The following is a 12,879-nucleotide window of genomic DNA, read 5'->3' as shown; positions in this document are numbered from 1 at the left end:
ATTTGTGATACAGGGAAATAATTTTTCTAATATTTTGGCTAAATGGAATTTTCATTATTAACAGGAATTTCCCCTCATTAATTTATATCCCTGGCAACATGTGCATACAAATAATTTGAATATTTTAGCAAGGATGGTGTGAATTAACACACAGATACTTCCCTTTTCATTATGGGCCAATAGATTTCCCTCCTCTCCCTTCCCTCTCTGTACAGCAACTGACCAGAAGTAAACCTTAGAACAGATTTCTTACATTAAATCAAGTTACCTTCAGTTTTGACAACCTGCTAACTCTGCATAAGGAAGACAACTGCCTTTGCATAAAATACTTCCATTTTACTTCCTGGTCATAAACTGTGACCTATTCCAAATACCAAAGATTTCTTTAATGGAAAGACAATGAAAATAAAATATAGATGCAAAAGCAAAACTCACCTCTTCCTGATCCAACATTTGTGTCTTCAGTTTTTCTACTAGTTGACTCTGCTGATTAATTTCTTCATCCTGTAGTTGACATAAGACTGTCTTCATTAAACTGACAAATACCACTCATAAAAAAATAATCTACAAGATAGCAGACATAAGGTATCTAACTTTTCTTTATTCCAAGACAATTACACAAAAAAGCAGTAAAAAATAATTCTTCTCACTGGTTGATTCATTAGGCTCTTAACCTGGCATGTATGTGCAATACACCATGCTTCAGAGACAAAAAACTTATACCTGTGCTTTTGCAAGCCTTCTCCAAGTTGTTCTAAGGAATTAAATTATTTATTTATGTTAATTAAAATATTTTTTCTATTCAAATACAGTACTACTGCTCAAATTTGAGGTTTTTTTTATTTCAAATAAAATATTCAAAACATGAAAAAAAATTTGTCTTCAAATTATTCATTTTCCCACATCTATTGTTTTCCAACTAACAAACAATACTCCCTTAGCACCAGGTAAGGCAACTTTGATTTCTCTTAATCAGAATTAAGAGGAAGTGCTCTCAGCAAATACTTAAACAAGCTGAGCTAACAAATGAATCCTGGCAAATTAAACACAGAATCACAGAATAAACTGAGCTGGAAGAGACCCATCAGGATCATCAAGCCCAACTCTCAGCCTTGTACAGGACACTCTGAGAGTCACACCCTGTGCCCAAGAGCATTGTCCAAAGGCTTGTGGAACTCCATCAGGTTTGGTGCTGTGACCACTTCCCTGGGGAGCCCCAGTGCTCAACCTCCCTCTGGATGAAGGACCTTTTCTAACATCCAACCTAAACCTCCCCTGACACAACTTCAGGCCATTCCCTCAGGTCACAAGACTGAAGAGATCTGTACCTGCCCCTTGGCTTCTCCTCCTGAGAATGATGAAGATGCATTATACAATAATATAGTTCAAGACATATTTTCAAGAGATCTTACATTAAGTAAGAATGGCATACCTTGTCATCCAGTTGTTTGTAAAGTTTGGCAATTTCTTCCTCACATTTCCTTCTCTCAGCATCAGTGAAATTGCCAGTTACTCCAATTGTGGTAGCTGGTTTATCATTAATAACAGTAATATCCTTGTCCACTGCAAAAGCTTCTAAGTTGGCCTTCTCCTTGTCAAACTGTTCATCAACTGGTACAGTCTCCCCTTAAAAGTAAACTTAATTTTAGTACAGTTAGCCATGACATACTTCCCACAAAATTACCCTTGAGAAGTATTCCATATTTCCTACTAACAGTTTTACACAGTTCATAACCAATTGAGTTCAGCAGATTACTTGGTAAAAAAACCCCAAACAAACAAACAAAACCCCACTAGATCATCCAAACAATTTCCTGCTTACTACAAAACATCATATTTCATCCAGTTACTCTGCTATGAGCTCCAAACTACACATCAAACCTTATCTTCTAGAAAGTCACCTGATTTTCCCAGAAGACATAAAACTCTGTCTCCCTTGGCACTGTTTTACTAGGCAGTCACATTTACTTTTACATTGCTCTGCTTCTAATGTAAAATCTTTTCCATGACACTTTTATCCTTTCAGGTTCATAAAGATTTTTCTGATGAGAACACTAACTTCACAGAGAAGAAGACAGAACATACCAAGGCACTTCTCTAGTAAATTAAACTAAATTTCTTAGTGCTTTATTCAAAACATTTCATGCAGTCCTTGGAAGGTATAGGCTCTTTCCAACACTCCAGTATCTGATGTTAAGTATAGTTCTTTCAGAATATTGACATTTCAGGTGTGGCCTCATACCAGCTGTATGAAACAATAAAAAACCTCCAACAAAAACAAACAAAAAACCCCCCTACATCCTACCAAACCTATTTCAGCAAACTCATTTTTTTCAGATTTTTATCAGGATGTGGTGCAGTTGTCAGATTGCAAAATCATATTCTACAGCTGTGAAACTCCAGAGTATATCTGCATGACCTATGTTCTCTTTCCTGAATTTATGGCTTCACTATTAACTTGCATTTTGCCAGCAACTTGAACTGATAAGAAGTTAATCATTCAGGAAGAATTAACAGGCACGTATTTGATACTGTCAGCAACTTTGGGGTTTGGATGGGTTTTTTGCCTATTCACATGTTTGAGTGTTAAATGAGGGCAAGATCTTGTAGTATTGTTTTGAATCAGAAAACCAAAACAAAGGAAACATTTCACTTAGTTTCTGCACTTACAAATAATATCAGTTTTTGTGTCCCCCAAATTTTTCTTTTTACAATGTAAGTAACTCTAGTCCTGCTAGAAAACTAAGTGTTGAACAGTCTAACAGGAATACACTTTCAGACATTTTTGTCATAACATGATTATTGAAGTTATTTCAGTTGCAATGAAGTGAAAAATATAATGCTCCAAAGCTGACTTACTCCTATAGCTCTAACATCCTTATCACTGCCTTGCATAGTGCTCTCAGCTATTTCTGGTAGCCTGAAGACTAACTCAGTGTGTGTTGTCCTGTCTAAAGTTTGCAGAGTAATAATAAACCTGCTTCTCACCGTTCCTCCATCGGTTGAGCTCATTTTCCAGCCACTGTATGGTGTTACGCAGAGTCTTGTTTTTCTCTTTTTCCTTCTCATACTTTTTCTTCCACTGTTCTGCAGTGAGCTCCACATTGACACAGACTGTGTTCTTAATGGTCTTTGCTCTAAACAGAGAAAGCAAAAAGCTCTGAAACTTCGTTTTTAAAGAAAGAAATTAAAGGTTACTAAATAACATGTTCACATATCACTAGTGAAAATATAAACATTCCCATCTCTTCCAAAACCTTATTTCTAGTCCCTGTCAAATTACTATTCTTTCATTTGGATTGATACAACTGTCAAAGGACAGAGAAACACAACTTTTGGAAAGCTGAGAAATCTCAAGCTGACTGAGTTGGAAAAATTAAGCTGCATACATTCATCTGAAAGAACTGAGGTCAGGACAGATGTACACAGTTTTGAACAACAGTATTCCTCATCTAGCAAACACTGTCCCATGGAGAGGACACCTCTAGCATGCAAGCCATCTGGCTTGTCTAATAAACACCTCATTTCAACCAAAAGCAAAATCTTAGGGACACATTACTACTAAGAGAGCTATGCTTTTCTACTATATTATATCATTATTACATAGCCTTCAGTTACTACAGCTGAGGGCTTCAGCATAAATTTGATATCCCTAGGAAGTTGAATCATTGCACTGGACTAACTGTAGTGGCTGAGACAGGAATGCACTCTGTTAATTCCTGAAAACACCAAGAGCACAAGTTAGTGAAACTACATAGCTGCAGCTGGAAGACACTTTCCAGTAGCTCATTCACTAAATGATAAAAGGAAAAGACCTCCTACCTTCTAAAATGAAACCCAAAACCTCCAGTGCTGCAGAATGCAGCCATTACTCCACACTCACTAACTATTCACATTCTGCCAGATTTCTATTTTCCGTAATACAAAACTTCTCAGAGAAGACCAGCAGGAAACTACCTTGTTGGACTGAAGTGGCAGAGGTGCACTAACATCAAAGACCAGATGGACTAGCAAAGCACTGACTGGATTTGGAATGTGCTCCACTAAACAGTGTGATGCAATCTAGTGGTCAGGAACTGGAGTATAACAAGGCAGCAACAATAATACAATGGCAAAGAAAAAGTACCTAACGAAGTACTTAATTGGAATGAGTATGTATAAATTCAGTTAGAAATGACACAGGAATTCACAAGAATCATTTCAAAGTTTACTGGAGTGTTAGATACAGACCAGAGAACAGGCTCTCCTGGCAAATAAAGGTTTCAACTCACAAGGGAAGAGCTCCTTCCTACCTACTTGAGGAAGGGCAGGGGACAGGGAAGTACTTCTAGCCCTTCAAGATTATACATTAAACCACAATTTGAACCAAATTATATGCTCCTGATAATACAGTCTTCATGATCCTGGCTGGGTTCAGGATTTATATATATTAGAGACAAGACAGATCACAACACTTAGGCACATATACACTGAAGAATTATAGAAATAAAGTAAACATTCTAATTAACTTGGTTCAGCAATCTTAATAGAGCAACTTACTTATTTCTCATTGTGCATTTATTCCTATTAAGTCACATACTCACCTTTGGCCAAACAGAAGAGTAGATTTAGTTTCAGATTCATTGTAAGAAGATGGAGAACAGCAAATAACAATAGTGGTTCTGCAATTACCCCCTAGTGAATCTTGAAGGATTCTGGTCATTTTGCTATCACGATATGGAACATATGTCTACCAAGGAAGAGGTTAAATGATCAGTCATGGGTTTTCAGACACATTTAATTTGCTGAAATATGAACTACACTCTTGCTAGGTATGACCTCATTAGAAAGACATTAAATTCTACTTTAATTCATTAATCATAAAACTGAAGATGCATGGGATGACAAAATTGTATTTCTATGTTGATAACTATTAGAGCACAAGGAAATTTTCAGTATGATGCTCAGGTCCCTCAGCATTAAATGTAACTTATTAATCTTTACTGTTAATACAGTACAAGAGTAATGGCCACCTGCAATGCACTGGCTCATATCACTGAGACTGGTGGGAATTTCTGCACAGTATGTTCAGAGATACAAGCTTTTAGCCTTTAAGTAAAAAAAGACAAAAGAGAACACTTACACTGCTTTCAGCCAGGGCTGAGATGACATTTCCAAGAGCAGACAAAGACTTGTTGATGTTCTTGGCCTCATCCAGCACAGCACCTTCTGCTCCAGTTTTACTAACCTATACAATATTTCAGGACATTACTAAATGCATCTTCAAAACATACCTCCAAAATTTAAGAGAAAACTTATATAATTTCCCCACTTATAAGTCAGTCTCCCTGGCTTTATGAGGTACACATAAGCCAACTCTTAGTCAGACTTTCCCCAATTCATTATCAATTTCTCATCCAAAACTCAGTGTCTGAAGACATTTCTCATGTTTTTAACTGAAGTGAATATTCTCCCTGCAAGGTATACCTTTTTGTAAAACATAAATGTATATTTAGTAACTTCTGTCACATTAACAACTTCAAAAGTTTTCTGAAGTCTGTAAAAAAGATTGATTCCATAAGAGTAAATAAGCATTATGAATAGTTTGTCCAGAGATCATCCTTAAAACCAAACTACCTCTCCCCTTAAAAACCCTAACAAAACAAAGCATAAAACCCAAACCACATACCACTACTACCCCTAGAAAACAGAACAGAAAATCTTCACAAGCAGAAATCTGTGAGAACAGATTTTAGAGGCAGAATCTGACCTATATGAGTGCTCTAGGAGCTTAAGTAGGTAGCAGAAACATGAAAAAAATCTGACCTGATGCCATTCTATACACCTTGCCTCTTTTGCCTCAAGGGCTGAATTTGACTTACAGTTCCATAACATTCCCTTTAACTATTTCCACCCAGCTGTGACCATGACTACAATTAAACAATTCTACTTTCCTGTGTATAAACCAATACAAGCCATTAGAAAACTGCATGCATTTCAAAGGGACTAGGGAAATGCACCAATGTAAAGTTTGAAACAAACACTGAAAGGAACTACAGAGAAAGAGATCTGCAACCCAGCTCTCTTCTTTAAATGAAAAAAAGACTCTGACTAAAGAAACACATTTCAGAAAAAATATAGGATCAGAGACAACAATAAGGTCATAGAACAATGATGTAAGGAAAAACAACAGCAAGCCTGGAGGTAAAGACAGGGATAAACCCAGAAGCAAAGATGAAAAGCATTTTAGAAATCCAGCTTTCAGAAGAATAATTACAGTATGTATTTCCTTCTCTGCTTTAAGCTACTGATAAAGGAAAGCAAGCAGTCAACCAATGTTAATCAAATTTTCAGATTAAGAAACTTGGTATCACTACATAAGAAAATCCAGATATTCCACAACCATAAAACTTGATTCCTGTACCTGGCTAACCCACACATCTCAGATACTGAAACTGAACTTTACCCTCTTTCCCCACCCTAGTCCAGATTTACAAATCCTCACTTGCAGAAATGTGGATCAGCTCAAAGCATCTAACAGCCAAGCCAGCCTAGGATTCAGAAACCATATTTCAACATCAAAACTGACACACCTTAGAGATGACAACTGAACCATGTAAAATACTTGACTGTAAAGAAAAAACACAGTTTCAGAGCAGAAAGAGAAATTTATAATTACCTTCTCACTACCTGCCAAGTCCACAAGGTAAAGTTTTCCACTTAGTTTCTGTTCTGTTTGAGTATTCTCTTGTTTTACATTAATAAGAAAAATACTATGACTTCGGGAGCTGTGCTCATTCATATCTATAATTCAAAATAAACACATCAAAAAGATTTGTACAATCAGTCTCACTTAAAACAACACCTCCCCACAGTGCAGCAAGAGATCCAAAGCTAATGAAGCTGTATAGTGTAATCTCTCAATGACAGCACACCTAGAGGCAGCAAAACCAATGGTATCATCTAATTGGGTAAGAAAGATCCAGTTTTCCCTTGGGCTCCTATTAATATCACATAAGTTCACTCATCAGGTTTGCTAGCTTGTCAACCATGGATTTCATACATTAATTTACTTTATTAGAACAGAAAGTATATTTAGTTCTTGATAAGAGAGTCTTTTGAAGACTTCCAGTGTACCCCATTTTATCCCTCTTTGAAAATTTAACTGGCCACAGCCTTTCATTCCTGTCTTGTGCTGCCTCCTCTGCTGTGAAACATTAAGAGAAAGCAAGACGTGTTGAATTTAAAGTATTATTCTAATCCAGTAACAAAATTTAACCTGAATGAGAACATCTGGCCATTTCTTCTTCCTTTTAAGTATAAATCTCTCACAGTTCTAAAAGTACCAGCTTACTGATGCTAAAGAAGCACAGAACACAAAATAATATTCTATTCAAATTTTCTTAGTGCAGTCCCCACTTGAACCTTTTTACTTAGGAGCAATGAAGCAAAACCACAAGACTGAAACTCTCCTTAAAAGGAAAATATAATTTTTGATTTTGATCCTTAACCTAAGAAATGAGAAGAAAATGCTTATATTTTCCTAATGACTGTATAATCTCTTCCCGAATAAAGAACTAAACACAAGAAGATTGTGAAACATCCTGAAATTGGCTCTGAAACTTCAGACAGTCACCTCAGCTGCTAAGAGCTCAAGTCTTACTTTGCATGCACCTACATCTTCCCTTGTCTTCTCTAACCCCTCTGTCATTTCCAAATCCTGCTTTTTGTGGGAATTTGGAGACCTATGACATGGCTCCTTGCAACTCAATTGCATGCTACAGCCAAAAATCTTGGGATGCTGTTTAAATCTGCAACAGGTCTGAATTCTGATCAGCTGCTCTTGGAATATGAAACAGAATAATCAAACTGTGGATGAGCCACACTTACAGATTTCTAGGTTAAGTGAAACAAATTCCACAAACTGGGATTTTGCATTATTCCTAAAGTAGAACTACACTTTTTCTCCAGTGATGCACAGTTCCTCACTGATGACTTTCTCCTCTCAGTCCCAGTCTAACAACATGATCTAACCAGAAATGAACTGAAATACTTGTTTATGAAACACATCCTGAAACTGCTTATGCCAGACCCTTTCACACACCAGAATTATTTAGCTCACTATCTGTGCCTCCCCTATACCAGAAGCAAACAGATAAATGACTAGAAGGAAACAGAAGATGATACTTACTTGTAACTGCTACATGTCGATTGGATTTTCCTTCATCTATAGTATCCATAACTTCCTCTGGACTACAAACAAACCGCTCTGTGCACCCCTTGGGGAAAAATGGGGGATTGTGAAAAATAACACCACATAAACAAGGCACAAATAAATGTGCACAGAGAGGAGTGCAAGATGAAAATACATTGACTGATGCTCACCTTTACATAGGGAACTCTATTTTTGTCCTCATGAACAGAAAGATTGGTCTTTGAAACTGGAAGAGAAAACATTCCAAAGCTAAGGCAAAACTGAATGAGAGCACTGCATACAATGCATGCCCAAGTCAGAAATGTTACCTCTCAGCAACACCTGACAAAAACTTAACATACAAGAAAGCACCACCACTGCAGCTTTAGCAATATATAGATGAGCTCCATGCTTTCCCATTATGATATACCCTTATCATGCAAAGTTATCAGTATAATGAATACCTAAATAACATAAGGGGTTTTTTAATATGTCCCTACAGAATAATTTATTTTATATGTTCAATACAAATAAAACTCTTACCATCCAAAAGGTCCCTTATTTTATCCAAGTATATTTCAAAATATGACACCTAGAAGTAAGAAGAGGAAAAGGGATACATCAGAAGGCAAAAATGCTTTGCATCTTGATCACAAGGATTCAGCATGATTACTATGACCTTCCACATAACACTACATCCAGCTCAAGTTCTTCAGGCTGAATTAAAATGTATCTTTAGGAAGAAACTGTTTTGATCAGAAGTTTCAATCACTATCAGCACTGCCACAGGTTATCAGCATTGTTTCCATCAATATTGAAGGGAACAATATGAAAGTTTTAACATAATTCTTCTTTAGGAAAAATCAGTTACATCAGTAATAACCCAGGTTATCAGGTTTCCAGGTTACAGGCATTTGAAACAGATACAGAATATCCATTCACGAAAATGAAGAAAAGTTTACCTTAATATGAAACTCAAGATTCTCATCCATGGAGTAAATATAATTAAAAATATCTTGCACTATTCTTGGAATAATGCCCATTCCATCTGGGTCATGAAGCTTCCCCTTAACAGAAAAAGAATGTAACAAAAAATTCATACTCAATCCAGCATTACAAACAGTACTCAGACACAAAACATCTGGTTCACTTTAACAGACAAAATACTGACAGGTATAATGCACTCACTTCATGAAGTAAAGTGAGCCTCCCAGTTCCCCAAAAGTGAAAAGAACAGCTTCAGAACTCTCCCAAACTACAACTGAAATGATGCTATTGATATTATTCCCGTGTTTCTCATCCTGCTACTGAGTGTGAAAAAAACCCCCACACTGCCATTCTCAGTCCTAAAAAAATAAGGGGGTATCAAAATATTGCAAGAAGAAAACAAGCTGACATCTTATTTCTACAAAGCAAAGACTATTGGGATGAAAGGACATGACAGGGACAGTAAGAGAAAATTATTTTAACATTCTTACTTCCATAGTGTGTGTCTTTCCAGATGATGTTTGCCCATACGCAAATATTGTACCATTGTATCCCTCAAGTACATCTAAAGGGAAAGAGTATTTTCATTAGTGTTCATTTCCTTCTTCTAAAGATAAGTTGAATTAAATAGAATTAAAGCAAGCAGGTCCTAAAATACCCAGTAAGTTAAATCACTCAGTGTCTGGGAACCTTGTGCTAGAGTTAGGGGGAGGGAGGTGTTCCTCCCTAAATCTTTGAATGCATTTTGCCAACACTGACGGTGCCTTAGAAGTTCCCGTTTCTTCAACCAGAAAAATCAGGACCTCACATTTAGGAACAAAAAGGAAATCAATGCAATTGCCAGGCTGAACAGATGGTCTTTGGTACCTCAGAAGAAACCAAACAGGAGAACATCATCGTATTTTCTGCCTACAAGAAAGTTTAATTGTCCAATTGTGATGAGAATGGGCAACACTCTAAGTGTCAAACATCTTACTGTTAGGCCATAAGTTTCTATTTCAAATTACGAATGAATCAAGGAAAGTTTAGATTGAGGGGTGAGGGGCTGGTGACCCGGCCTGTTTATGTGTAAGTTACTCTAGAATCACATCCTGCAAGCAAACTTTGATTTTCCAAAAACAAGCACGAGGAGATACTCCAGATGGGGAGGGCTTTGCCACTCCACCATACCTGTAAATCCATTTGTCTCACCACTACAGCTCCTTTGCCACTTGATGCAGCACAGGTGAGAAATGCCACACAGAGCTCAGAGTCTTACATGAGCATAAAAGGGGCAGCATTACAACTCTCAGCTAAATTCAATGAGCAGCCTCCTGATCTGAGCCTGATTATTATTTAACTCATTAAAGGGTTAAATACTTGCAGCAGCATGCATTTCCCACAGCAATTTACTTTTCTAATGATGAAAAACACAGCATGTTCACCCAATATTCTGTTGGTATTAACTAATAATTGGTATTTCAGGGATTTCTGACAAGGCTCTGTAAAGCTGTTTTGAAAGTTGGGTCAATTAGAACTTATTGATGCCCTCAAGAAATGAATCAATTTTATTTTCAGGGAACTAGCTAATTGCTTACTACAAAAACTTACTGTGGCATATCCTTCTTTGTGACAAGACTTGATTTTCTGAAGGTACTAGGCCAAATCTGAGAATTCAGGTTTGGAGAAATTGCACACCCTAGCATGCACAGCAATAACTCATATTTCACAATTTTCATTTCCTCTTGCATTTCTCTAGATGAACTTCTGGATGATGTTTCTCACCAGTAAATTTGGGGGGCATGGGGAGGGTAGATGACACATCTCAAACTTATTATGAATAGTTATTATGTTTAATTTCTGACAAATTGTTTTAAACGATCATTGCAGAGAACTGCAAAAACACCCCTAAAACATAACAGGTAACGTTACCAAATGTTGCAATCAACTGCAATATCAGGTTTAATTACAGCACTGACATAATTTATTAGCTCAACTACAGGATGACTGTATGGTGCTACAATCCATGCTGGCACTTATTAAACATTCCAAAGATAAAAAGCAGCAATAGAAGTATTAGTTTTCAACAGTGAAACCCACAGGAATATGAGATTTTCTTGTGGTATATTTGCTCTTCCACCTTACCTTTGACAATCTTTTTAGCACAGTCATTGTACACTTGTTCTTGTGATGTGTTTGACTGGAATACACGGTCAAATATATATGGCTTGGACTGTAAAAAAAACAAACCAAAACAGAAGAGTTATCAAAAACTGCTGGAAGTGGAATGGAAGGTGTTTGTTAATAGTTTAGAAGTACTCTACACTGTCTCAGCCCAATCTTCTATTTAAAGCACTTGAAGACTGTTGTGTGGAAATCAGCTTAAATAGTGCTGCCTAAATCTTCACATGCTTGCTTACAAGGAAGGCCTTCAATTAAACATATTTGGTTTCAGAGTGTTATCTACATAGTTCTGCAAAGCTGCTCTGCACATGACCTCAAGTTACTTGATTTACCAGGAAAGCCAACGCCTGATCTGTATATCTAAGAATCCCTTATTCTCCCCTACCCTGGCAGTAGGTTCACTCTGGTAAACTACAATTATTAAAAACATACCCCATGACATAGAGTCTTGGTAGTGTTTCTTGGAAAAAACCAAACCAAAAAGAAACATTCAACATAAACTATTGTGCCATGTAAGACATCCTTAAAATAAAGCTCCCCAAGCAGAATAAAAGGTGATACTGGGGAAGGAAACCTTCCACAAGACTCATTTTGGAAAAGACTACATGAGGAAGATCTGACAATTTTGAGAGGAATGCTGGTTATTGCTTTGTTTTAGAGATGAGATTCTTATAACAGTTCTAAGCAGCTGACAATCTACTAGGATAGAAATGATTACACTCATCTTACAAAGTTCAAATTTCTTGTAGCTCTTTCAGAGTTTGATTTTGTAGGAAGCCAAGCAGGTGGGCAAAGTTTACAAAAAACCTAGGTCAGTTAACACTGTTAAACTCCCTACAACTGTTAAGTGTTCCATTCTGCCTAAATTTAATTCATTATTATCCTCCCACAAGGATATTCTGGAGTTGCCTCTCTGGCAAAGAAACAAGTATAGCTTCCATCTTTTATCCACCCACATTTGCCTTTCCTGGCCTGGCCTTCCATTTGTCTTCTAATAATATCTAGCACCATACCAAACAAAGCTTTTTCAGACTAAACATATTTATCTGAGGCCTTGAAATCAGGTGGATGAGTGCTCTCTTGGAAAAATAATTACAGAGTTCACTGAATAAACATGTTCAAGAAACCACAAGGTTCAGTAGGCAGAACTGTCCCTAAGGGGCTGAAGTTTGCCAGAACACTTGTTTCACAGCAGGGAAAACACCACCCTCCTCCATTACTCATTTCAGCTTCAAAGACACCTCAAATCCCTGTGTTCTACAGGCAGAACTGAGGCTGTTAGACACACCAGGAGGGAGACAACAAGTAACCCTGAGGTAAGAAAATGAAGACTGAGAGCACATTACACAAAAAGAAAGATCCTGTAGAAAAGATAACACCATCTTTCTCACTAGCAGCTGTAGTTTCAACAAGCCTCCAATTTCACAGATATCAGCTACACTACACACTGCAAGTCAGCTACACCACAAAACATTAATCAGCTGTTTCGTGCTCCAGTGCATATTTATATCCACTGAAATAATTCCATTGTGGAACAGAAAATCAAGCTGCAAGGC

At 37.1% G+C, this 12,879-nt stretch overlaps 1 protein-coding gene across 1 annotated transcript in view; it reads right to left on the bottom strand.

Annotated features, from left to right (window-relative positions):
- The window catches only part of KIF5B (kinesin family member 5B), a 31,739-nt gene that overhangs the window by 12,775 nt on the left and 6,085 nt on the right, over nucleotides 1–12,879 (bottom strand). The window contains exons 2-13 of the mRNA XM_054274017.1: nucleotides 11,285–11,372; nucleotides 9,652–9,725; nucleotides 9,136–9,240; nucleotides 8,717–8,765; nucleotides 8,365–8,420; nucleotides 8,171–8,258; nucleotides 6,659–6,783; nucleotides 5,123–5,227; nucleotides 4,584–4,729; nucleotides 2,989–3,137; nucleotides 1,433–1,626; nucleotides 436–504 (exon numbers count right to left, since the gene is read on the bottom strand). Of these exons, the coding sequence (XP_054129992.1) occupies nucleotides 436–504; nucleotides 1,433–1,626; nucleotides 2,989–3,137; nucleotides 4,584–4,729; nucleotides 5,123–5,227; nucleotides 6,659–6,783; nucleotides 8,171–8,258; nucleotides 8,365–8,420; nucleotides 8,717–8,765; nucleotides 9,136–9,240; nucleotides 9,652–9,725; nucleotides 11,285–11,372 (1,248 nt within the window). The remainder of the gene's footprint in view (nucleotides 1–435; nucleotides 505–1,432; nucleotides 1,627–2,988; nucleotides 3,138–4,583; nucleotides 4,730–5,122; nucleotides 5,228–6,658; nucleotides 6,784–8,170; nucleotides 8,259–8,364; nucleotides 8,421–8,716; nucleotides 8,766–9,135; nucleotides 9,241–9,651; nucleotides 9,726–11,284; nucleotides 11,373–12,879) is intronic.

The sequence above is a fragment of the Melozone crissalis genome, unplaced genomic scaffold, assembly GCF_028551555.1.
Source record: "Melozone crissalis strain CALT ecotype California unplaced genomic scaffold, PUWL_Pcris_2 ptg000016l_1, whole genome shotgun sequence".
Lineage (NCBI taxonomy): Eukaryota > Metazoa > Chordata > Aves > Passeriformes > Passerellidae > Melozone > Melozone crissalis.
Note: the sequence above shows the minus strand (reverse complement) of the source record. Positions and strands in the feature narration are given on the sequence as shown.